At 40.7% G+C, this 25511-nt stretch overlaps 3 protein-coding genes across 9 annotated transcripts in view; 2 read left to right on the plus strand and 1 right to left on the minus strand.

The window, feature by feature from the left end:
* Positions 1-1821, plus strand: part of hsd11b2 (hydroxysteroid (11-beta) dehydrogenase 2) — a 55029-nt gene extending 53208 nt beyond the window's left edge. For all 6 annotated transcript variants that reach the window (XM_035395759.1, XM_035395760.1, XM_035395758.1 and 3 more), the window contains one exon: positions 57-1821. In XM_035395759.1, the coding sequence (XP_035251650.1) occupies positions 57-481 (425 nt within the window). In that variant the 3' untranslated portion in view covers positions 482-1821. The remainder of the gene's footprint in view (positions 1-56) is intronic.
* Positions 1822-4344: 2523 nt separating this feature from the next.
* On the plus strand, positions 4345-23484 carry LOC118215837 (agouti-related protein-like). Of its 2 annotated transcripts, none has more exons than XM_035396847.1 (5): positions 4345-4428; positions 20320-20477; positions 21328-21527; positions 22080-22174; positions 23264-23484. In XM_035396847.1, the coding sequence occupies exons 3-5, from the start codon at positions 21383-21385 to the stop codon at positions 23453-23455; spliced, it is 432 nt and encodes a 143-aa protein (XP_035252738.1). In that variant the 5' UTR covers positions 4345-4428; positions 20320-20477; positions 21328-21382; the 3' UTR covers positions 23456-23484. The 2 variants fall into 2 exon arrangements, with proteins under 2 accessions (XP_035252738.1, XP_035252739.1); XM_035396848.1 differs by having other exon boundaries at positions 21331-21527.
* Positions 11890-17292, minus strand: LOC118215836 (V-type proton ATPase subunit d 1-like). The gene is made up of 8 exons (XM_035396846.1): positions 17022-17292; positions 15868-16039; positions 15337-15515; positions 14707-14786; positions 14464-14541; positions 14114-14290; positions 13698-13775; positions 11890-13221 (listed from the first exon to the last, which is right to left on the minus strand). The coding sequence occupies exons 1-8, from the start codon at positions 17149-17151 to the stop codon at positions 13060-13062; spliced, it is 1056 nt and encodes a 351-aa protein (XP_035252737.1). The 5' UTR covers positions 17152-17292; the 3' UTR covers positions 11890-13059.
* Positions 23485-25511: the final 2027 nt, after the last annotated feature.

Consider the following 25511-nt stretch of genomic DNA (forward strand, 5'->3'; position numbering starts at 1 on the left):
AATGATATTTTGTTTAAACATCTGTCATCTCTCTCTCTCTGTCTCTGTATCAATAGGCCAATCCAGCAATTTTGAGTACTGGGAAAAGCAGTACAAGAACTTCATCCAGAATTTGTCGCCGGAGCTGTTGGAAGAGTACGGAGAGGAGTACCTGCTGGAGACCAAGGAGCTGTTCCAGGGTCACTCCAAGACGGCCCCCGAGGACCTGAGTCCTGTGGTCAACACCATCACAGATGCGCTGCTGTCCCTTCAGCCCAAAGTGCGCTATTATTCCGGGCCAGGGGTGGGCCTCATGTACTTTATCTACAATTACTTTCCACTGTCTCTCAGTGACAAGTTCCTACAAAGACTTTTTGTGAAGAAAAAGGTCATTCCACGAGCATTAAGGAAACAGAGCATTATCAACAACAACAACAACAACAACAACAACATTAACAACAACAACAACAATAACAATGACATTAATAAAATAGATAAGTAGTTCAATGGAGAGAGTTCTATGAGTTGTAGGACCACTTACATAGTAAACCCATTGGGTCAATTGTAGCATGCTTAGCTGAAGTTTAAATCTTTAAACCACTACACCACAGAACAATATATCAACTGGAACAGCTATCTGAATTGGTGAAATAAGGATTAGTTGTTCCAATTGTAATGTAGTTCTGCAGTCTAAGGGTTCAAACCTGAGTATAAACTCCAGCTAAGCGCACTGTAACTGACCTACATTGTGGTTTTTTATATTTTTTTCATTTGAATTTTTTTTTTTTTGCTACATGCTATATGTTGTTAAATGTTTTGTGTTTTGTATTTTCTGAAGGGATCATCAAATTACACCAAAATGTATATTTTTCACTTTGGCAGATTAGGTAAAACGGAAGCCAGCTCAAGTATTCATAGTTCATTATTCACGACCAGGGAGAGTGCAATTGCAACCCTGGCCTCCTCCATTTTCTATCAGTGAGCTCAGGCCATACATGTACAGTAACCACACCAGTGGTCATCTGTCTGAAGTCCTTTAAAAAACCAGTGTCCAACGTGGCTGCTATAATTAAACTGTCTGACATAATTAAGTCACAGCCTTCTTGAGTCATAGACCGGCAATATGCCAAGTTACACTTTGGTGGGGCATACCCTGAACGTAATCAGCACCAAGACTGTGCCACTATTGAGGTATTGCATACAGTAGGTCATCAAACCAATTATTTGACTAATGTCTAATGTGGTCACCCATGGCTTGACTGCTTCTCTAAATATGCAAGACCAATCAAGAAATGTTACATGCACTTCTCACCCAATCAGACCTGGGTCAAATACGTATTTGTTTTAGATTCAAATACTTTTCTGTGCTCTCTTGGTCTTGCCTGGTGTAATTGAGGCTGCCAATATGACCAGAAGGCAGGGTATGCACTTTTTGAGAGCATTTCATTCATTCCAAAACACCAGCCAAGATCAGTAAAGCGTAGAAAAGTATTTGAATCCAAAACAAATACGTATTTGACCCAGGTCTGCACCCAATGTACTGTACCCATCATGTGCCATAACTTCACCACAACACTCACAACGTCTCTCAGAGATTACCTCAATATACTGCTTATACATACTGTACAACTCATTCATAAATACCTGTTACTGTATTATCTATGTCTCCCTTTTTCCCCAATGTTATTTGAATTAGAGTTTATATTCCAGATTTTGTCGTAAATCACTAAAGCTGTGAATTTTATATAAACAAGAAAACAAAAGAAAAATGAGAATAATCACACAAGTTTGTTTACCCAGTTCATTATTTGATAGTATTAAAAGCTGACATACAAAATCCGATCTTGTCTCTTATGTTTCTAGTCATATGGTAATACATATTTACAGTGATATATTACACTTGTTTACAGCATGTGCACTATTTGAACTACCAATGTGGTGTGGAATGTCTCAGTTAGAACCTGGCTCAAAATATCTTACTTTCTCATTAGATTTGGATTAATTAAGCCAAGAAGCCATCATGCTAATTTGAAAAAAAAGTCAAGTACACAAAATTGTGTGTGGACTTACAAGGACAACCATTCAAACCTCCGAATGTGTGATTTCATCTTGTCCCAAAGATAAAGTCCATCACATCTGATTTGCCTTTTAATTCCTGGAACTGGCGCTGGGTTCACCAAAGCTCACTTCTGACGGAGGTACGGTGAGCTGAAAGACTGAAGCTTTCCAAAACTCGTAGATAAAACAAATTAGCCTCTGAAGTGGACTGTGCTGCCAGTGGTTTCATTATCAGGATTGCTTTCTCCTTAATTCTGTTTATTGTTTTTGGATGTCCCCAGGACCTCATTTTGTATTAGAAACTAGCATAATGTGATAGCATATAAAGTGTACTTCTGGGCTTTGTACAAAAGTTCCAGATAAAAAAAAAACAATGGCTCCACTTTTGGCAGTTGACTCACAGCTGAACACTGTGTTTTGAATATTAAGCATTCTACACCGACAAACAACTGATTTTTACACTGAATGTTTTGCTGTGTGTTTTAGAATGCTTATTTTAATCAGCATTGATACATTTGTTATATTTTTTAATAGTGAGAAGGTAGCCATTTGCGTATCTTGACACATTAAAAAAAAAAATCACTGCCAATTAACAACGGTTATGCAACCGCTTTTAAATCATAATGAGCGATCTGATAATCAGTTTGCTTGTCATCATACGAGTGGACGAGTCATGCATCAGGTATAGTATGCAGGCTGGTTACCTGCCAGAGTGGCTGCCAGAGTGGAAAATCTTACCAGCCACAATAAAAATATTACCAGAATTTGACAGGTGGCGAGTGTTAATTTCACATCTTGTGCATGAATGTAAAAAATTAATTTTGCCAGAAATCAACAATAACAACAACAATAAGGCATCATCTGGGAACGTAATTTGCATTGGTTGATAAGAACACAAAATGGCTATGAGTTTCCCATTTCTCTGTCATTTTCAGGAAAACTAAATATGAGCGATACAGCCATGTTTTATTTCCATGTTATTAAATCCACGTAAAAAAAAGCTGACGCACCGAAGCAATAAGCAAAAAAATAAAAAGGAGACATCGTCACGTGAAGGGAAAAGTGTTGAAAACTATAGCAGCAAGTTGCACGTGCCTAGCCATGACTTTTCAGCCTCAGTGGGACACCTGGCTTATTGGAAAGCCACGCTATGCCTCACACAGAGTTGCGGGGGCCCTGTCCTCTCCCCTCTATAGATAGGTCAAAAAAAAAAAAACCCCACAGCAGCGCCATGGTAGTCCTACTCATCTGAACTCCCTGTTGATGTTTGCAAGTTTCAGCTGGCAACGGCAACGGCTTTTTTTTTTTTTTTTGTCCCGCTCCCATAATGGGGCCCCCGAACAACTGCAGTTACCCGAGGGTCAGTGCAAAGCAGTGACATGCTTGTTTAGCGAGGTTTCAGACCCAAGCGCTCTGCCGTGGAATTGTTTCTCGAGCTCAGAACAGAGTGTGCTCTACAGACTACAGAGCCAGTTCTGAGAAGGAGAGTGAATAGAGGACAATCCTGGCCAGCAGAGTACTATGTTTATCTCCCTGCCAAAAGCAAGTGGTTTCACAAAAAAGAAGAAAAAATAACTTGCAGGGAAAGAGGTACCCCTCTACCCCAATAAAATGAATATACAGTAAACAAACACGTAAAATACCAGGGATCAAATCCTAGCCTACCGTGTAAAAAGATTTAAGAGCTGGATTAGCACGTTATTCCACAACATTTACACAGAATTCTGCTACACCCTTACCCGACATAGGTCATCAGAAATTCATACATTTTTAGCTCTCACCTAGCCTACTGGTTTCTTCTCACACGGTGCACGCAAACATATCCAGATCTATTAATATATGAGAGTAGTAACTTACAAAAGTTACATAGAGAATAGTCTTTCATCAGTCTCGAACACAAAATCTTCTCAATATCAAACAGATTTTTCACGAATGGAAATATGCACATTTTCATCCAGGACCTGTTTTGACGATAGTTGCAATTAATGCTTTAATTGGCAAATTAATTTTGCATTTCATTTGACAAAATATGACCAGAGGAAATGTCATCGCAATAACGTTAAAAAGTCGTGTAATCTATTGGGTTTTTTTTTTTCATCCTGCACAATGAGCTTTTTCGTCGTTTACTGAAAAATCAGGGTTGATCTGTGCCATTATGAAACAAGTTTGTCTTATAGCCTACCTACTGTAAGTGTGCTTTAAACAGCTGAATTTCGCACGTGGAATCTAATGTCAGCATAATGGACGATCGTTCATTTTGGCCCATAGCTCTCTATCGATTAAAATGATGTCCCTGTTCGGTTTAGCTTGGCCTCAGGGGGGCAATGATGATGCGGGAGACACGATCTGTTTGAGGCACCTGCGCAGTTTCACCGTGCCGACATTGAAGCGGTAAGTGGAACTTTAACGACAATGCTTTGTGTGTTAGCTAGCTAAATAGTTATAGAATTTGCAAGCGCGACATACCTTCAGTATCAATAGCTAGCTATATTTAGTGCTGTATGACTATTACTGGCTATACCACTTGAACGAATGCAACATCCAAAGTCTTGAGTGTATTTACTCGGGTAGGAAGCCGATACGCAAGCCAGGAAGTTGATAGTAGGTACACAAGTCGCTGCAGTGTTATTTATTTATTTATTTAGATTTGATTTTAATTTGTTTTAGACATCTGAGGTAATATTGTTTACGTAGCACGGCGTGGTTTCATTACATGACGTTAGTTATCCAAAGGAAAAGTAAATCTAAGTAAGGCCTACCGAAATGTAATTAATTTCCCCCTCTTAGCCATCGATACAGTGCTCTGTCCTTATGCAATTGTTTGTGTAAATTATAATCTGTTAAACTGCTTGTTACAAGAGATGTGTGCAAGTAAGAGCGCTGTAATTAGTTACAAAATTAGGTTATGACTAAAATGTAACTGAAGCAACTGAGTGGTCCTTTTTGTCTACAAACATATTATTTTCATAATGCCTGAATCGTCAATCAGTAGTTTGTAATATTCTTTAGAAGGAAATCCAGTATCATGCATGGTTTTGTGTTGTGCAGACCTGCAAAAAGTGTAGGGGGTAGGCCTACATGGATGAGAAGAATGAGCGGGCTGTGAGTGTATGTGTGCTGCTTGTAATTTTGGAATGACTGCATGAATGTGTTGTAGATCGTAAACAGGTGCATCACAAACAGTCTGCATTGTCTCGGAAATCAAAAGCTTAATATGCCCTGTAACGGTGGGTAACCAGATGGGTATCCACACAAGCTCTGAGAATGAAATGAGTTAAGAGTTGTATATTTGGCAACCTCACTGGTATAAACAACTCCAAACGGATGACGTATCAACTTTGAAAGTGTTTTAGTTGATGGAAAATGGTTACTTAAACATCTGTCATTTTCTCTTTAGTGGGATGAATCCAAGACCACAAAGACACATTTCCAGGAACAGCCAAGTTGTAATTCTAAGTATCCTAGTGTCTTAGTCAAGTGTATCATTTGTACTTTTCTCATTTCAGAAACATGCCAGAGCTTGCTGAACACTATCTTATAACGAATATTATATTATTTAATTAAAACCAGATGGTGAGAAGCGTGAAGACATATAATGCGTGCGATAATTGCAAAATGGAGTTCGACGTCTTTCAAAGAGCCAGTTTAAACCTGAATGGAAAATACCAGCGTAACCCTTTTTTAGCAATTCATTTCAATGGCAAAATGACCGTCATAAGATTTTTATTTATTTTATTATTTATTAGCATAGCATCAGTTACATAATTCAAAGTATCTAGTACCATACAAAAATACCCTCTTGAACCACACGCCAGAACAAATTATACTGCTCTTTGTTTGCAGAGTTCTTAGATCTGCACTCCCCTATTCATTGGAGGTGCACCTCCCACATTGCAACCGGATTCAGTGGTGATTGAGCAGACAAGCCTCTATCTATGAATGATCTGGCATGTAATGAGCTGCCTTTTGTTGACCCAACATTGAAACGGTGTCTTCGCATCAACACGACTGCATTTAGCCTATTTCGCATTGGCTCAAAAGTCTTGTTTTCTTTTTCTTTTTTCTTTGTGGCCATTTACAGGGTGGCACAATAAAGACTCGCTGGGCTGCAGGGTGTGTTCCCCTCCTCGCCGGTTGTGTCACTTTCTGTTCCGCACAGCTAGAGGGAGTTCGGTGTTATGCGCCTCGCAGGTCAGCGGACTTGTCCGGGGGCCAGATTCCACAGCACCCGCGGGACGGGGAGGCCAGCCACGGGGCAGCGGAGAGGAGCAATGAGGGGACGCCAGGCACGGGGGGTCACACATGGCCCCCCAAAACAGTGCACTTTTGTGGGACCTTCGTTAACGGCACTTCCCGATTTTGTAATTACGTTAAACATTCACAAAGCTCCCTGATGAAATGTACATTCAGTTCCATTAAGTTCATCTGTTGGGGGAAAAAAAAAAAAAACTGAAAAGGGGAGCAGTGGGGTGTGGCGGAGAGGACTCGAGTGCAGGCTGGTCTAGTTTGGTCCTCTTTGAAGGCTGGGATTATGCAAGACCGCAGACCTCTGCTGGCCACCGCATTTGGAAGGGTCTGCTCACCCTTCATGAACTCTGACCTCTGCATTGCATTCAGTGGGGCGGGTGTTGACTTAGCAGATTGTTGGCCTTCATCACCTTTGCGTTCTGAATTTATACGTGCTGTTTTTCAAGCCATCTTCTGTCGAACTACAAAGAATTATCTTTTTTTTTTAAGGAGCGTATTCTCAGACCCCACACAAGCAAGCTATTTTAGAACTTCTTTTTCTGGTAACCAAGAGGGAACTGTTGTCAAGGAGAAGGGATATGAGGATGAAGGGTCAGCCTTCAATAGCTTCCTTAGTAAATACCACCCTGATCTCACGGGGCCCATAGCAGTTATGTAAAATCATAGGCTTCAGCTTTTTTATGGACAGTTTATGCCTTGCATGTTCAGGAGCACGTAGAGTCCAGTCCAGCCTCAGGCCCCTGCGCTGCGAGAGAGTGCACATGAATTGTATGAACTGAGCACATTTGATGTAATTTGTGTATGTGTGTGTGTGTGCCCGTGTGTGTGTGTTTGATACATGTCACCAACCTAATGAGGCAGAGGTAAGAACTTGGAGGGTGTTCTAGATTTTTTTTCTTCAGTCTAGTGATCCGAATAGCTCAGCTGACGCTTTTATTGGACCTGTGAGGGGAAACCCCACCCCTAGAATTTTTAAACACCTGCCCTGTGTGATTGGAACCTAAATCTTCTGGGAACTTCTTATTAGCATTTTATGCTAATAAGAAGTTTTTATTTTTCTGTAAACTCTGGTACAAGAATGGAAAACTGGAGGAATGTTTTCCAAAATCTGCTTGGAAAAACCACTGGAGTTTTGAATCAGCTGTGCATCTTTTTTTACCACTAATTATGGGGATTGGTAATCCAGTGATAAAAAGGATGAACCAGCATATTTTAAAAAAATAAAATAAAAATTTTAAATCACTGTCTGCCCTCTGTCTTATGTTTAAAATGTAAATACCTTTTTCTCAGAATTCAGGAAGTAAGTGAGCTGTTTCTTTTAAAAACGGATAAACTGAGTAGAGGCTGCATAAAATAAATTTAGGATTACTTGTGTGCTCAGCTGTGGGCACAATAATATTATTTTATACTAATACAATTTTTCAGAGAGAGAGAAAAAAAATGTGTTTCGGTACTTTGTGCCCCCTGCAGCACTTGTGCAATGAATGTTTTGGCTAAAATCCTTGTGTACTTGCTGGAGTTAATTGATTCCATTAACAAGAGCCCCAGGATCAGTAGGTTTGTTTGTGAAACAAACCCCATAACATCAGAGATCCAGCACCATATTTCACTTATGCTTCCAACACGCACCCACTGCACCTGGCCAAAATGCAATTTTGGTCTCGTCTGACGGTAACACCCGGTTCCAATCGAAGTTCCTATACCTTTCGGCAAAATCCAGATGCTTATCAGTGTTCTTTGTCCCCATTAGTTGCTTTTTAAAAAATCTGGCAACCCTTTCAAAAGGCCTGTTGGCCTCCAGGTGGTGTAAGATGGTGAATTTGGATGCCGTGTTGTAGATCTCCAACTGTTGCCTTGGAATTATTTTTTGCCTCCAAAACCATTTGTCCCGTTGTGCGTGGGGGAGATGCAGTTGTGTCTTCTACCAGGTAGGTTTACCACTGATGCAGTGTTTTCAGTTTTACAAATTACTGAGAACGGTGGAAGGTGGTATGTTTATTTTTTTATTTGGTTGCAACAATTTTACGAATTGTGAAGTTGAAAACCTCTCGCTTGTTTCTTCTCAAAATCCGTGGCGGGGGGGGGGGGGGGGGTAGGCATCATATAGTTCCTCTTGATGGGGATGATCTTAAAAAAAATTGTGTTATTGAAGATTTCTTTTTGCTGATTTTTATTTTAGTGAGTGATTGTGACACATGAAAAATGTCTCTGAGCAATTTCATTAAAATTGTATAGTTTAGTAGTATGAAACAATGTGCGTTCGTGCGTATGTAGTTACACGCACATTCCAAGGGTTGCATTTTGGATGAGATGTATAATATTTTTGTGGTGTTATAAAAAATGTTTTTTTCCCCGAATGTTTTGTATGGAGGTCATATGAGGTTACTCCCTCTGCAGTGTAGAAGGATACATCTGGTGGCCATGACAACACCTGCGCGCAACCGCTCCACTCTATTAGCTTCGACTGCCCACGTTGGGATGAGCCTTTGCTGAGCCCCACACCAACTGTTCTCCACATCCGCCTCTCTCTCTGCTCCCCTCTCTCTTCCCCCCCTCCACTCTTACCACAGATGATATTGTGTCCTTCTCCCCTCTCCTCGAACCGTCCCATGCCTGTCTTCCTACATGCTAATCCTCCCATCCTCCTCCCTGCCCCACTGTACTGTAATTCCTAACATCCCTATTAGGCCTACCTGTTCTCATGAAACCATTATTCCCATCCTTTGGTCGACTGCTCTTCTCAACTGATCTTGAGAGGCCTTGGGTTTCTTCTCGCCTGACAAACACTCTGAACCCAATAGATGCAGATAATTTACAGATCTGTCTCACTGTCTTTCATTTTTGTCTAAAACCCTTGAACGTGCAGTCTGCAATTGACCGTCCATCTCCTGCAGAATGACCTCCTTTACTCCAACCAATCATTCTGGCCTCTCCATTGTGACTGCTTTGCTTGCACACGGGATATTGACTCAGCAAGAGCTAAGCCACTCAGCTCTGTCCTCGTTTTCCTTGGTCTTCCCTGATCTGGATCTTCATACCTTGTGGAGTTGTGTTTCTCAGGTGCTTCCCTTACATGGATTGATTTGTACCTTGGCGACTAATTCTACCAGGTGACTTCAAGGGGATTGGTCTCCTCCCACCATCACCTCTTCACCAGTGTCTTTAAGGACTCATTGCCTTGTCCCTTTCTCCTCTTGAATCCTAGATGACCAGAGGTTCTCTGAATACATTCTGGCAACCCCCCAGCCCTCCAGAGTCTCCCTTCTCAACATTAGGAGAATCAGCTGAATTCCTCACTCAAGACATCTCACAGCTACTTGTCATCTAGGCCGGACTACTGTAACACCTTGCGTGATGTCCTGACATCTTGCTTACTGTTACGCGCTGGCATCTTGCCTACCAGGCTGTGCCGTCAGACCACAGCAGCTGGCCTAATATGCTGCAGCCGGCCAGGTCTTCAACCAGGAAAAATTCACAGCTGCCATGCCACTTCTGCACCTTCTTTCTACTCTTTTAAACCTTCTCTGTCTTTATCTGGTAGGACTTGAGACCAGCACCTTGGTGGTAGGACATATGATTGTAACCGTCTCTCGCTCTTTTGGCGTTCGCTTACCGTGTGAATGTCACTGGCCGAAAGCTTCTGCAAGCTGAAGACTAAATTGAATTTTTCCCTCCTTCCATTTCACTCTATACCCTTTTCCAGACTTTCCATCAATTAGGCAACGTTTCAGCATTTGCTGAAAAACTTCTTTGTCAACTACAGTCTTCATAACGGCTCTTTATTTCTCCAGAGGTTACCCACATGGCTGGAGCATGGTGAATTCATACTGTCCCTCTTCCAAACCAAAGAAACAAACAAACAGTGAGTGTTATTTAGAAGCTTCTCAGATGATAAAACTTGCGGGGTGAGATATATGCAATGCCTGAAAATCATAATTTTGCATCAGAATGAATAAAATGTCTAATTTTCCATGTTCTACAGTAAGCAGTCTGACCTCAGCTTAATTCTGCCAAAGTCCGTTCCACCAACACACTGCACATGTTGGATGGAACACAGTGCACTTTATGTAACTAATCTAAAAAGAGGGGTAGGTGTCAGTCTATCGTTTTATTCCACTGTTGCTGCACTGGTTTTAAGCTATGCAGTCCTTAAATGGCTTGGTTATCTCCCAACCATCAAGGAGGGCGCTGAAATCTGACACATCAGAGAAAAGAATGAGCCCGGCTGTTTATACAATGGTTGTTTTTATGGGGTGCAATTCACTGGTTTGACAGATGTGTAGCCTTGTGCCAGTTGGCAAGATAAGTAGTTCCCTCCTACCTGCAGCACAGAGTCATCACTGCTTACCAGTCTTGCCAAAAATGCCTCGGCCTGAAAGTTTTTGAAGTGAAATTGCAAGTGGGGGTGGAGCGGTTGACAGCCCCAGTGTTGGTATGAGGTCTGTCCTCTGAACCTTTCATTATTCTGTTTAATGAACAGCATCATTAAGTTTGTTTCAGTTCCAAAAGCAACTTCTTCAGCATGTGTCAGACAGACAGGCTGGTTTCTATACTGTTCCTTCGACTTAGGTAACCCTTAGTATGCATTCAGACTTTGGATCACGATGGGCTGAAAATAGCGTAGTCAATTTCATCATTTTAAATTTATGTTTGTAAAATACTTGCATGGAACATTTTGTTGGGGTGACATTTAACCACTCGTTTAGTATTCCAGTTCATAGTGGAAAATAATGAGGTTTCAACCCCAGATTGGAAAATAGCAACTCAAACACTGCCATCTAGGGGCATAGTTTATGCATGCACAACTATGGACAGCCAGTTTGTCACAAGACTCGATATGTGGGAGGCTGTCTCTTCCCCTGGTGTAAAAAGTAACACAAACACATTACCTTCATGCACAGAACACAGCTCTATTTCATTAGACAATAGAGGAAGATCTAGAAAATACGTAGGGTACTAATACTGTTAAGCTTAACAGTTCACTTAGCCTGGGTGTCAGCTAGATGCAAATATTAGAAGCAAATACGTCTGTGGAAGTGAGTCGTTCATAATTTGTCCTGGGCTAAAGCTCCCACTGATCAAATTGATTATGACAAAATGTATTGATAAGAATGCATTGATGACGGTAACCAACTTGAATCTTCATTTTCTCAACTAGTAGCTCCTGTGAAGCCATATGCTGGTAATGCAACAGAAAAGTATACGTTTCAAATTGTAAGAGTTCAGCACTCGGCTGTCAGTACTGAATTTCTTATTGCCCTATGGCGAGACTTGAAGAGTGTAGACACAGTCAGAAATGACCAAACCATATGGGCCCTGAGAGAATGGTACACAATATGCCAGAATACAGGCTTCTTGACTGCGTACGAGTGGGCCACAATTGTGACTTCATCATTTTCAATCTTTTGCATTATTGAAGTACTGAACTAAATATATGGTCTGCAGGAGTCTGTAATGGATCACAAAATGTAAAATAGATTAATAATATAATAATAATGGATTAATGTAAAACTGTCTGGTTTAAAAATAAATAAATAAAAATCACTGCAGGAAGGGTCTCTGCAGGAAGTGGAAGGTTGCACAAGGAAAATAAAGTTTGCTTACTGTAGAATAATAAATTATTTTTATTACATTTAGGAGATTAATTTCACAATAAATCAAAATAAAGTTACATCACATCTCAATTTAGTATGTGAATATATACACCACAAGCAAAGGCCTGGAAAAGAATATCATTTAACTTTATATATATATATATTTGAAATTTTCCAGATAATAAATATGCTATACGTAAACTTCAAAAATTATCTTTCTGTTACCAATTCTCCAGGCAAGTCCACAATGGGGAAGCACATTATACCATTATGAATCGAGAGATGATTCCACAGATCAACATAATACAGGTTTCTGCTATTACAGCAAGTTAACTGATCTACACTTCTGTTCAGGGCAAGTGTTAAACATTTGCACTCCCTGAACCTCAAAAACTGCTGCCCTGTCAAAAAACTTGTGAAACATGGTTTTATGAGAAAATAGTAAAAAACAGAAATACAATGAAGTCCTTTTGTGGAAATGAAAATCAGCATGGCGCTTTTTGAATTTGCAGTAGTTTCTAGACATTTAAAAGTGCAACATTTACCAGTTCCTTCTGGCTTCAATTAACACACAACATGCTGACCCTGCCGTACATAACACTATAATAAGTCATAGCTTGGACTTAATGTCCTGATGAAATATGGAATGTGTTGCAGTTTTTCAACAGAAATGGACAAAGCTTGCAATGCCTTTGTAACTTATTAAAAACTAACCACCCAAAATGGAGACCCAGCTTAATTTTGTTGAAAGTCTTCCAAGCATTCAAAGCTACAAGAATATTTATTAGACAGATAACTGTGAACTGAAAGTCCAATTAGGCTAACTGCAGCATACCGTCAGTGTGCTGTGAAAAGTTTTAAGTGAGCGAGATGTCTACAGTTTCATTAGTGGAACAGGCATGACTGTGTGAGTTGAGACAAACTGATTCGGCTATGCTTCGTGATGACACAGCACGAGACACACGCAGACCATCTTTTTGGATTTAGATTTTCTAGAACTGTTGGTCACAAACCAATGACATGTCAAGCTTGTGAGATTTACACACCTACAGGCAAGGTTCAGCTGGGGTAACAATCTTAGCAGACACTCGTACATGACAGGACATTAGACAACTACCCCCCAACCCCCGATTACAACCAAAGACAAAGAATTCTCTCTTGTAAAGCTCTCTTCAGAAGCTCAGAAGATGGGGATGTAGTTGTCGATCTTGGCGCGGTGTCTTTGGGCGATGCACTCCGCGATCCACACGATGTTCCGGCCCTCCTGCTCCTTCAGCTTGACGTAGGCGTAGAACACGCTGAAGTGAAACTGGTTCAGGAAAGCCAGCTTGTTGAGCTTCACCTGCAGAGGTGGAAGAGGAATTCGCTCATTCTCAAAGTGGCCCAGAGTATCCGATTTTTTTTCCTTAATAATTTTCAGTATTCTCCAACCCCCGAAAATATTACAGTCTAGTGAGCATTAACGGCTCTCACTTAAAACACGGATTAACTTTGCCCATTGTTATATCTACAGACAGTGGTAAGAAAATATTTTTAATACCCTTGGAGAAAATCTTTACTCAAGTGCAGCCAGACTGAATGCATCTATTCTTCCCTATGTAGAAGTTATGTCCTCTGGATTAAAAAAAACTGTACCTCTACTATGCAGAGTTGTTATAACCTACTTAAAACTGGAGAATTGCCACTTGACTGCCACTGTTTTATAGACTGCTTACATATGGGATTATTTTAAAATGTTTGCTTGGACTGGTAATGGTGCAAGACGACAGCAATGAATTCAGCTTCCAAAGCGAGGCCTAGATAAAGTCGACGGCTCACCTCGTGTTCAAAGAATCGGTCTTCAAGTGTTTTATCTCCTGGATTGCTGCCAGCACCCTCAAATAGGAGTTTATATTCCTAAAACCCAATGGAAAATTAGTAAATCCAAACATGCATTATAAATTATCCCCCAGTGTATTTTCAAAAAGGAAAAAAAAAATGTAATCCACGGATTTGTTGGCTTTTCTTTCTTCTATGGATAATCTTTATCAAAAATGTTTTGATTCTGGCAGAATAGGATGAAACACAATTACTATACTGTAAAATTATACTGTAAAATGTTTTTTTTTTTGTACAGAGACCCCAGGAAAAATATCAATTCATTGCCACACCTGCATACAATATCATTTAGTGAACTTCTGAGGGATTCCCGAGCCCAGGTAAACCCAAGCGCAGGCCAGAGCAGCGACACTCACGGGGTAGTAGTCGGCCACAGCTTTGACCTGCTCGTAGTCATCCGCCCGGGACAGCTGGGCCAGGCCCTCGGGGTACAGCTTGCCGCAGTGGGGGAACAGCTTGGCCCGGTCCTCCTTGGACAGCTCCGTTCCAAAGGAGTTGATGGTGATGATGAAGGCTCTCCTGTCAGCCTCAAACTGGCCAATCAGGAAGTGCAGAATCAGGGCACCGTCGGTTTTAAAACTGCGGCTCTACCTCAGTAACGCGGTGCACTTAATAAAGCAACGTCCTGCTTTTCTCACTGAAACACACACAGTACGTTTATACAGCCAGATTAATTTCTTCTGGAGGGAAAAAAAGAAGTACTCACTTCAAGAATAGGGCACATCATATCGGCTGTGGTTCCACCCAAGGATGAGCAGAACTTGTAGAAAGCTTCCAGATAAGCCTGGTGCATAAAAATGATCATTAGAATGTACTTTTGTCATTTTAATGCTTAAAATGACAGCATTTCATGCGTAAAATTAATACATAAAATTCCTGTAAAGACATTTTCAAATTACGCAGTGGAGCTCACTATTGGGGCCTGCTTTAAATTCACTGAATTTCTCACCTTGTAAAGCGTGTTCCTTATAATCTCAATGTTCATTTCATCCAAGTCCTGCTCTGATATGCAGTCCTGAAAGAATGCGGCTGTAAAGGAAGATTAACCATACATTTTATTCATGGAGCTGTTTCAAAGATCTACAATGCATACTACTTACTTTCTTTGAGAACAATGTCAAAATATTAAATTTTAAATGAAATTGCTAGTTCGTTCCACTGTCAGGCATCCTGAAGATAAATGATTCACGAAAATCTAATTGAATATTTCCCTTATGTAGCACGGAGGATTCACAATGAAAAATATTTTTAAATGCATAATACTATGTTAAATGGTAAAATAAAATGCAAATGGATTTCTCCCTATACACACCCCACATACCAACTCCACTGTTCCAATTAGTCTCCTTTTTCTACACATGCATTAAAATGTTTTGTGTACAGTACTGCGACAGTTAACTACAAACCGATGTGCTATACAAAACACAGGAAATCTAAACAACAACAAAAAAAGTGAAACGGTCATAAGTTACCAAAAATATATTAAAGATGTACTGTCAATGTAATATAAATTACGAGCATGGTTTCCCCCCCCCCCCCATCACAGATTACAATTTTGCACGTCAGATGTACCCATTACCGAGGGGGGTGTCGACCAGAATGGCATTGTACAGCTCTGCTGGGGTCTGGGCGATGTTGACGGCCTCCATCTGCTCGAAACTTCCCAGGGGGTGGCACTTGGGCACCAGCTCAGATATGGCACGCTGATGTAGGGTGCCCGTGATCAGGAGAATGACATTGTCAATCATGTAGCTGTATCTGAATGGGGAAAAAAAGGACTTTAGGTTAGAGAAAATGATTTTATGCCATCAACAAAAAAAAAAAAAAAAGCAAAGGACTACACTGAAGACTGGGTATTATCACTGACTTTGCATATGTCCAGTGTGGTGAACTTCACACAGTGGGAGCAGCCAGTGATACATAAGATAATCACAACACTACACATTTTATGGCAGGCATATACATAATTATTTCACATGGAAAGACAGAATATTTTAAAGGCACAATATCCTTTGACAAACTAACTTAAATGGATTGTATTTCAGATTCATTCCTCTCTTTTTCACTAAATACCAATAGACAAGTACAGGTTAATAAGTAATCGTCGTACGTGATGAAGTCCATGAAACTAGCAAGCGGTTCATAGGACTGGTTCCGCATGTGACGAAACTCCACAACCATCTTCTCCTTCAGCTTGTCGTCAATGACAGAGACCATAAGGGGTGAGGCCTCATTGGCCAAAAAGCTCCCATAGTCTGTACTCTGCAGGTGAAGCTTCAGGTCTGTTGAACATGAAAATAATGCAGAAACAGTACAGTGAAATAAAATGGCTGCTTTTCTCTCTTACCAGCGTCAATATTCTATGGTGAATGCCACCCCTCCCCCCCCCCCCCACCCGATAAGCCCCAAGCTCATATGCTGAATTCTAAGTGGTGTCAACTAAATGAAATAACATAGAATCTTAAATAATGTGTTCCTTGGTATTTAAAATATTAATCTGAACACAATCCACTGATGCTAGTCCCTTTAAATATTCAGCTGCTAAACTTTAGAACCACGACATATTACACTGAGTCAGTCTAAGTTAAAGTAATCTTTTGCCACAACTAGACTGCAGTCAAAATGTTTTGTGTACCATTCATGTTTTGTATTAACTTAATGTTAAGAGTGTTTTGATTATCTTTGATTATGTTATTTGAGTCTTCTCTAGGTAGCAATGATCACTGAAATATTAACCTCACTGACTCTCAGACTTAGGCCTATCTGAATACAGTTCTATCAGTATGCATTGGGCAACAAACTGAATAATTTCAAAGCTTAGTACATGTCAGTGACGTACATACTCATTGTTTCCTGAACTACTTTCCTTTCTAATGCAGATTGCGAACATGGCCAGGTACTATACTGTAGCTAACTTTAGCTACGTATTGGTCACGTTCACGTCGATTGCAAATATTCTGGAAAACAAAAACTGATTAAGATTAAATAAGCACGCCAACGATTTCAGTTATTCTCGTAGCAAGCAGATGACGTTGTGATGAACATTTTCATGGCATATTAGTTACAGGCACCTGCATCCCCTCGACACAGTAGAACGCATGTAATACACCCATCAGGCTCCTGCTACCAGAAACAAAAACAATTTGTACTAGCTAGCTAGCTAGATGGCAACAAGCTTGATATGAAATAAAAACATATTGCTGCATTACGACCTCATTGCTGAGGTCGCTCAGTCTAGCTGACTTGCATCGTTCTGTTACTCACCGTCCAGCGTTTCACATTGCACTAGATTGAGATAGTCGCCCTGCGACAAGATGCCTGCTTTGAAACCTCTTACAAGACCTTCCAAATAACCATTATCCACATTAAAATACAGCTCCGGGAATATGGGCATGGCGAGATCTCAAATCGCCTGAGTGGCGGTTAAAACTGTCGTTCAGTAAAATTAAAAGGAATATTTATGCAGAGGGTTCGACACCGGTGACAAATCCCAGCTGTAGTGTGTAGCCGGAAGTGAAAGCACGTGACGGCAGCATGAATCACATGTTTTTGGATGTAACTCCCCATGACGTCAACGTTCTCTCGCTGTTAGACTTTAAAGCCCCAAGTACTGTAATTTACCCGCAATATTTTTTGGTATCACCCTTTTCCGTCGTGGAGATCCATATTTCCAGTTTGGTTGACCGGAATGAAAGCATACACATATTTGGCTCGATAGCAGAGCAATTTAAAAATGAAATTTGAGAACAAGTGGAGTATTTTTGTGGTTTTCATTTATGAACACAAAATAAATTTCCGATAATGCAATTCAGGCATAGGCTGCTTCTTACAAAATGAGCTCACAGCTGCTTTTAACCCACGTTCATTTTGAATACCAGCAGATGTGCAATTGGCTTAATTCAGTCCCATTACATTGCAATCACTTAGTAGATGCAATTATCCAGAGCAACTTAGGCCCCATTTACACTAGGCTACCTCTCTGATGTGACCTGATTTTTTTTACACACATCTGACACAGATCGGGTCTAAACACCAGAAAAACTCATGGTAACTTTTAGATCGGATGCAGTCCTTCTTCGTATGCAACATTACAGTAAGTCTCAACTTAATGCCGATCGCCAACATCCTACCTTAACTAGTAAAAAAAAAACCAAACAAAAAAAAAAAAAACAACACTCAGAACTGACTTTTGCCCAAAGTGATCGGTGATCATGCGACGCATTAAATACAGATGTGTTTGTAGCTGGTATATGCGATTTTTTTTGTTGTTGTTGTATTTTTTATATTATTTATTTGCATTGGGTAAGATTAAGAACACGTTTTATAGTATCGTGCTATAAATTATGGCTGAAAAGTATTTAAAACTTTTTTTACCAACTTTTTGCTTTCCATGTTTTTATTACAGTTTTAAAAAGAATGTGCTAATATCCAACCCACTTGTGTTACTACGTTTGTGTTACAAATGTACAATTTATGTGCTACAAAGTGAAACTTTTTGAAAGTAACACTTGATGAGTTGTCCTTAACAAAACAAAACAACGTTATATGTTGTTTTTGACACATTTATTTTGAGAGCGGACAGACATTGGACTGGAGAGACATAAGCATTTGACCATGGTATATGTTCCAACTTTACCCTATATGGATGAATAACATTTCGTTCCTATGGTTCCCATATGCACTTTCTGGAAATCCCAGTTAAAGCTGTTACTTAAGTTTTCAGAGAAAAGCTAACATGAAAATGTTAGGAAAAAACAGAATTCATGCGTGTAATATTAGTCACATCCATAAAGGTAATATTCTGTTGAGTCAGATTAAAAATAAACCAGTAAGTACAACGTATCCAGTTAGATTGATTCTCCTACTCTATTAGCAATGTACATCAATATTATCTTTATTCCCGGTAATATGGTTCACTAATGGACCCCTTTAAAAAAAAAAACTTCCATTACCTACCATGAACAACAAATTTAATATTGCTTAATTGTCAAAAATATTCTGTAGTCCAGAGAGTGTTTTTCATGTTTTGTTCCCTGTTGATTATTAGAAAATATTTTTCTTTGCTGGTGAATTAGTGAACTTTTTATACATGCCCCCTCAATTCAGGACACCATTATGTTTTGGGCATATTAATGTTATATTAATTAAAGTAATCATGTTTTGTATTTTGTTGTATATCCGTTTCATGCAATGACTGCTTGAAGTCTGGGATCCACAGACATCTCCGAGTGCTGAGTATCTTCTCTGGTGATGCTCTGCCAGGCCTGTACTGCAGCCATCTATAGCTTCTGCTTGGTTCGGGTCTTAGTTGCCTTAGGTTTTCTTTTCAGCATAAGGAATGCTTGTTCAGTGAGATTCAGATTGAGTGAATGACTTGCCCGGCCAGTCAAAAATTTTCAATTGTTTTTTGGTTTTGAAGAACTTTAGCAGTACTTTTGGGATCATTATCTTGCTGTAGGATTTAGAGCCATCCAATGAGTTTTGAGGCAGATACAATGTGAGTGAGCCAGTACCTGTGGCGACCATCACGGAATGTTCCATTTGGCCTCCACACTTTGCTCTTGCCATCACTCTGATACAAGGGATTCTTAGTCTCATCTGTCCAGGAGGCCTTTTTCCAGAGCGGGTTTCTGATCTGTAGGACAGGGTGGTTGGGTGTTTCTCTACATTATGGTGAGATTTCTTTCATCATCAAATGTAGAGGTCTTCCTTGGTCTACGTGGTCCAGCTAGAGTGAGAATGAAGATGCAAAATAAATTAATATTAAATATTAGACTAAATTAATTACTCACAGTAATACATTGTGTTTAGCAATCGCCTTTCATGCACATAGTTATTCAGCTAAGTGTGAACTGCCACCATGGGGAGTTTGTTATGTGTGGAAATAAGCCCTTTGTATTGACCTTAGTAAAGGCTGGAAAAGGACCATAAGATCAATTTTGTTTATTTCCTGTATTTGTCGAGCGGATGGTTGAATAGTAAGCAATCAATTTTAACAAGCTTGCCGCGGTCGACTGTTTATTCTACGTAAGCGTGTTCATTAGGAATGAAAGGGCATAAATTGCTGATGTTCCTTAAATGGACGAGTCGGAGAGAAGAGGTCACGGAGGCCTCTCAGCGATGTGCTCCGCCGGTTTCTGACCAGGCATCTGCAATCGCACACGACTCCACATTGGCCATCCAACAAAAACATTTAATTAATTCAGCAACAGAATGAGGCACATGGAAACACATCTCTGAGAACATTGCCTATTAAACATCTCGCAAAGTTTTTTTACTCAATAATACCCATAATTTAAAAATACACAGCAAGACCTGAGTGGGGGGGAAAAAAAAGAAAAAAACTTAATTCCATTGCCACAGTATTTCACATTCATCTGTTTGATAAAAATCACTCGGAAAGTTAAAAAATAAAATAAATATGCGCAGGCTAAAGCTGAAAGAATGCGATATTAACTAATTATGGAAATGGATAACAACAAAAGTTTCCTGAAAACAGTAATATGTAATATTCATAGGCATAAGATTTCTTGTGAACTGTGGTTGGCTTTTTTCTGAATAGGTATGAAAAAGCCACCCATTCTTGTGAATGAAGAGACGTCATGAGCACAAATCCCTCCCACTCATTCGGACCGCGTGTCCGTTGCCTTCCTCTTCAGTGAAGCCTTAAAAAGGCAGCCAACACCCCCTATGGAAGAGGCACCTGAACAAGATTCACAGGTAAGTCTGGGATTCCATCTGTCCCAAATTTCCATCCGCGGCACTCCTTTCATTGACTGTATAGAATAGTGTTTTTAAAAAACAAAAGTATTTTTTCGTGTGCCTTATATTTCCATAAACGTAGAGCTGAAGTTGTTCAAAAATGTGCTTGCTGTGTGTTAAGTGGTTCTTTTATATTGTGGTTCAAACCTAAGGAACTACTGCTGAAACAAGCCTTTGAAACATCAGTTTTTCATTTTTATTTTAGAAGCTGTTGTCTCTGTCTTCATCATTCCATCTTATTATTTTTTTGTCTGATGTTGAACTAATGTGCAAATATTTTTGGCTGCCTAGTACAAATGTGTAGAAGAAATCATTAAAAACTTGTTATGAAAAATTTGATTTCAGAATAAACTCATTAAATCTCACCCAAAACAGGATTCTTAATGACAATGCTCTACAATTATATTTTATGCACATATTTTTGACACAATAATTTATACTTCAGTTTTGTATTCGAAACACAATTAGATGGCTTCAGTGTAAATATTACTTTTGTGAGTTGGTGTCCAATGTGAATATAAGTTTGTGAATGTAATGTAAACAAAGTACATTAGTGTCAGTATTTGGGCTGACATTGATTGACATGAATGGAATTGTATTACACTTGTTCTTTTGCTCTCATTATGCTATGTTATTGCTCTTGTTTGTAGTGTCTTGTAAGTCCATGTGGGCTGGGCACCTTTTGGTGCATGACACCTTGAAAAAATAACCTAAACCTAAAAGAAATGAAAGGAACTGAGACTTTAGCCAGGTATGATTATTTCTTGTTTTTTTTTTTTTTTTTTCTTCTTTTTTTTTCCCCCACCAGCAGTGCCAGCACCCGTCCCAGAAATCCTTGTCAGGCAGATCAGATCCACATCAGTATGTGGAGCTCGCTGGTGCTCGGCTGGTGGGTCCTGTGTGGAACCCAGGCTTTGGCGGGGGCTGTGCATGGGAGTGGCCGTCCCCAGGAGACTCCATCCAGCCTGCTAATGTCAGGGAAAGAGTCACCGTTCCTGTCCAGCATAGGTCAGTAACCCTAAATAATAATAATAATAATAATAATAGGCTCTGTTCATTTCTGTTGTAAAGGGGCCTATTGACAGTGGTAAAAAAAAACCTGTATTGGTTATAAGGCACAGAGCATTAATTTAAATTCATTAAATGCTTTAGCTTGTGAAGTAATGGACTGAACAGCAAATTATGAATCATTGAGACCTTTGCCCCAAATGTTTGGTAACTAAGTACTTTTGCCATATTGCACTATATGTACAGTAGGTTAATCAATTTACAGCTAAATAGTGTAATCAAGTTAAATTCATTAAAAGGTCAGTTGCAGTACTTTGGGAGGAAGATCAATATTCGAACTTGGCATGGACGAATACGCTATTAAGCTATACCGATCAGTTAAAAATTTCGTCTTCAACCGATTTCGAGCCGTTAAAGTTTTTCTGAGGTCAGTCTTGTGAACGAGACTGACAAAAAAAACTCATCCACGGTTTATAATTACCCTAGCGGTAAAATTAAGCTCTCTGTTTAACACTATTGTTTGTGTGAACATGTAGTGTCCTCTTTCATCAGGGGGAGGGCCGTATCACAGACTTGGCCCTGAGCGCTTCGTCATTGAGTCTGAGGAGCTGCTGGTGGAGGACACTGGACTGTACAACGAAGCGGAGGTATGCTGTGCATTACAGCTCTTTCTTAAATATTGAAAAATCCGAAACTATAAACTGCTTAATGTAATCGGAGGCAAGGGAACACTGTTCTGACTTCAGGTTCTAAAGCCAATGTCTGTGGAGGACAAAAGGAAATCTACTGATCCGTCAATACAATATGTTTAAAAACCAAAACAAAATATAATATATACTCCAAGTACTTTAATAGTTGACAATTTAATTATATTATTTGTTGATTTAATTGCAAATTTCCTTGGGAAAGTAATTCTAGCTCTTTTGTTTCCCCTAAATCTTTGCTTTATCAGTTGAGTGGGCCAGTGCAGCAGACAGGCAGTGCTCTGAGTGTTTAGTGTCTTAGTCTCTCCCTCTCATGTTGTATCAGTTGAATGGGCCAGTATAAACAGGCAGGCAGTGCTCTTAGTGTTTAGTGTTTTAGTCTCTCCCTCTCGTGCTGTATCAGTTGAATGGGCCAGTATAAACAGGCAGGCAGTGCTCTTAGTGTTTAGTGTTTTAGTCTCTCCCTCTCGTGCTGTATCAGTTGAATAGGCCAGTGTAGCAGACAGGCAGTGCTCTTAGTGTTTTGTGTTTTAGTCTCTCCCTCTCATGCTGTATCAGTTGAATGGGCCAGTGTAGCAGACAGACAGATGGTGCTTTCAGTGTTTAGTGTTTTAGTCTCTCCCTCTCATGCTGTATCAGTTGAGTGGGCCAGTGTAGCAGACAGACAGATGGTGCTTTCAGTGTTTAGTGTTTTAGTCTCTCCCTCTCGTGCTGTATCAGTTGAATGGGCCAGTGTAGACAGGCAGTGCTCTTAGTGTTTAGTGTTTTAGTCTCTCCCTCTCGTGCTGTATCAGTTGAATAGGCCAGTGTAGCAGACAGGCAGTGCTCTTAGTGTTTTGTGTTTTAGTCTCTCCCTCTCGTGCTGTATCAGTTGAGTGGACCAGTGTAGCAGACAGGCAGTGCTTTTAGTGTTTTGTGTTTTAGTCTCTCCCTCTCATGCTGTATCAGTTGAGTGGGCTAGTGTAGCAGACAGACAAGCATGCTTTTAGCGTGTGGTGTTTTTAGTCACTCTCTCTCATGCTGTATGTGCAGGACGTGTCTGAGTTGCTGCCCCTGCAGAGCCGGTCGGTGCGCTCCCCCCGTCGCTGTTTCCGCCACGGCGAGTCCTGCCTGGGCCACCAGCTCCCCTGCTGCGACGCCTGCGACACCTGCTACTGCCGCTTCTTCAACGCCATCTGCTACTGCCGCAGCATTGGGCAGGCCTGTTCCCACGGGCGCCATTAACTGCCTGGCTGCAGAACCCGCCCCCAAAACCTGCCCCCAGAACCCGCTCACCCCCACAACCCGCCCTCCACAGGCCTGTTCCCACAGGCGTCACTAACCGCCCGGCCACAGAACCCGCCTGCCCCCACAACCCGCTCGCCCTCAAAACTGATAGCCCCGCCCCCAAAACCCACTTGCCTCGACAACCCGCCCTCCCCAGTCCTGTAGCCATGGCACCAACTGATAGCCCCCCTCCCACAACCTGCCTGTCACAATCCTGTAGCCATGGCAACGACTGATAGCCTTGCCCCCAAAACCCACTCACCCCGACAACCCCCCTCCTGCAGTCCTGTAGCCACAGCACCGACTGTTAGCCCTCCTCCCAGAACCTGCCCGTCACAGTACTGTAACCATGGTACCAACTGAAAGCCCTCCTCCCAGAACCCACCCATCATAATCCTGTAACCACGGTACCAACTGAAAGCCCTCCTCCCAGAACCCGCCCGTCACAATCCTGTAACCACGGTACCAACTGAAAGCCCTCCTCCTAGAACCCACCCGTCACAATCCTGTAACCACGGTACCAACTGAAAGCCCTCCTCCCAGAACCTGCCCGTCACAATCCTGTAACCACAGTACCAACTGAAAGCCCTCCTCCTAGAACCCGCCCGTCACAATCCTGTAACCACGGTACCAACTGAAAGCCCTCCTCCCAGAACCTGCCCGTCACAATCCTGTAACCATGGTACCAACTGAAAGCCCTCCTCCTAGAACCCGCCCGTCACAATCCTGTAACCACGGTACCAACTGAAAGCCCTCCTCCTAGAACCCACCCGTCACAATCCTGTAACCACGGTACCAACTGAAAGCCCTCCTCCTAGAACCCACCCGTCACAATCCTGTAACCACGGTACCAACTGAAAGCCCTCCTCCCAGAACCTGCCCGTCACAATCCTGTAACCATGGTTCCAACTGAAAGCCCCTCTCCCATAACCTGACCCTCTGGCCTGTTGCTACGGCACCAACTGAAACCAATGTGAGCATTTTACCACTTTCGTAAGGTTACGCATTTGGGGTGCCCCGACTGAGGTGGAATTTTTGGGGTCAAATGATGATCGTGACTTTCGGGGGAAATCAAGTCAACTGACATCTGGTCTGTTAATGTTCTGTTTTCAATTTGGCAGAATTTCACAAAGCCAGATGTGAAATAGAATTTGCAGCACAAAAAAAAACAAAAAAAAAAAACACGCCTCAGCAGGTCTGTAGTTATTTTTATCATTGTGTTTGCTCCTCTGATCATACAGTAAGTGTGGAATGTTAAAATACAAGAAATATAACAGGAGCAATGTCTGTATTTCTGTGTTTTTGTGAGTTTTCGTGCATTTTTATTTATACAGTAATACTTTGGCTGAGCCCTAATATAAATTTTCACCTTATTTCGGTTTAGATACATGTGTTATATTATTCATACTGTTCTGTTTTGGTTGTTTAATAATAAAGTACAGGCAAAATAAGTTTTCAGTTTAAATATATAAATCCATGTTGCCTTGCTACTCTCCCATGAATCTCATTTTTTCTTATCTCTTCTGGAATTTTCTCTGATCATGGCATAGAAACTTTGCGGTGACTACCTTACTCTGAATGTTAAGGTTCAATATGAGTGAGGTTTAGATTCAACAGGGCTAGCTGCAATCAAGTCCGTTCAGTCAGCTGAATCTAAATACCAATTACATTCGGTTATTTGGTTGATTGAGTAACTGACGGGGCAATTCCTTTTTCACATGGGTGATATGGGTGTTTGATAACTTTTTTGAATTTAATGCTGGTAAACAGTACAAAGTACATAAAGACCATGCTAGTAATGCGTGGTAATCCAACACCCTGCAAGTGACTTCTTCTTGTTTCTTAAAGATATTTAAAAAATAATAGATTTTGCAGAAGCATGCAACCTTCAGTTACATTTTACAGTCCACATGTAAAATTAAATGTTATAGCATCAGAAACAAGCAGTTAGGTATCTGCCCTTTGTTCCTACGGAATAATTTATTCAGCATTAAAGAAGGAAACAACATCAAAG

Source organism: Anguilla anguilla, chromosome 16 (genome assembly GCF_013347855.1).
Source record: "Anguilla anguilla isolate fAngAng1 chromosome 16, fAngAng1.pri, whole genome shotgun sequence".
Taxonomy (NCBI): Eukaryota; Metazoa; Chordata; class Actinopteri; order Anguilliformes; family Anguillidae; genus Anguilla; species Anguilla anguilla.

Bases quoted from the DNA above. Each gene is read 5' to 3' on its own strand.
- LOC118215836 (XM_035396846.1), bottom strand. From the start codon at position 17,151: ATGCCCATATTCCCGGAGCTGTATTTTAATGTGGATAATGGTTATTTG. The intron at 14,291-14,463 runs GTGAGTACTTCT...CTGATTGGCCAG, and splicing joins TGATGTGCCCTATTCTTGAA to TTTGAGGCTGACAGGAGAGC. The intron at 13,776-14,113 runs GTGAGTGTCGCT...ATTGGGTTTTAG, and splicing joins CTGTGGCCGACTACTACCCC to GAATATAAACTCCTATTTGA.
- LOC118215837 (XM_035396847.1), top strand. From the start codon at position 21,383: ATGTGGAGCTCGCTGGTGCTCGGCTGGTGGGTCCTGTGTGGAACCCAG. The intron at 21,528-22,079 runs GTCAGTAACCCT...CTCTTTCATCAG, and splicing joins ACCGTTCCTGTCCAGCATAG to GGGGAGGGCCGTATCACAGA. The intron at 22,175-23,263 runs GTATGCTGTGCA...CTGTATGTGCAG, and splicing joins GACTGTACAACGAAGCGGAG to GACGTGTCTGAGTTGCTGCC.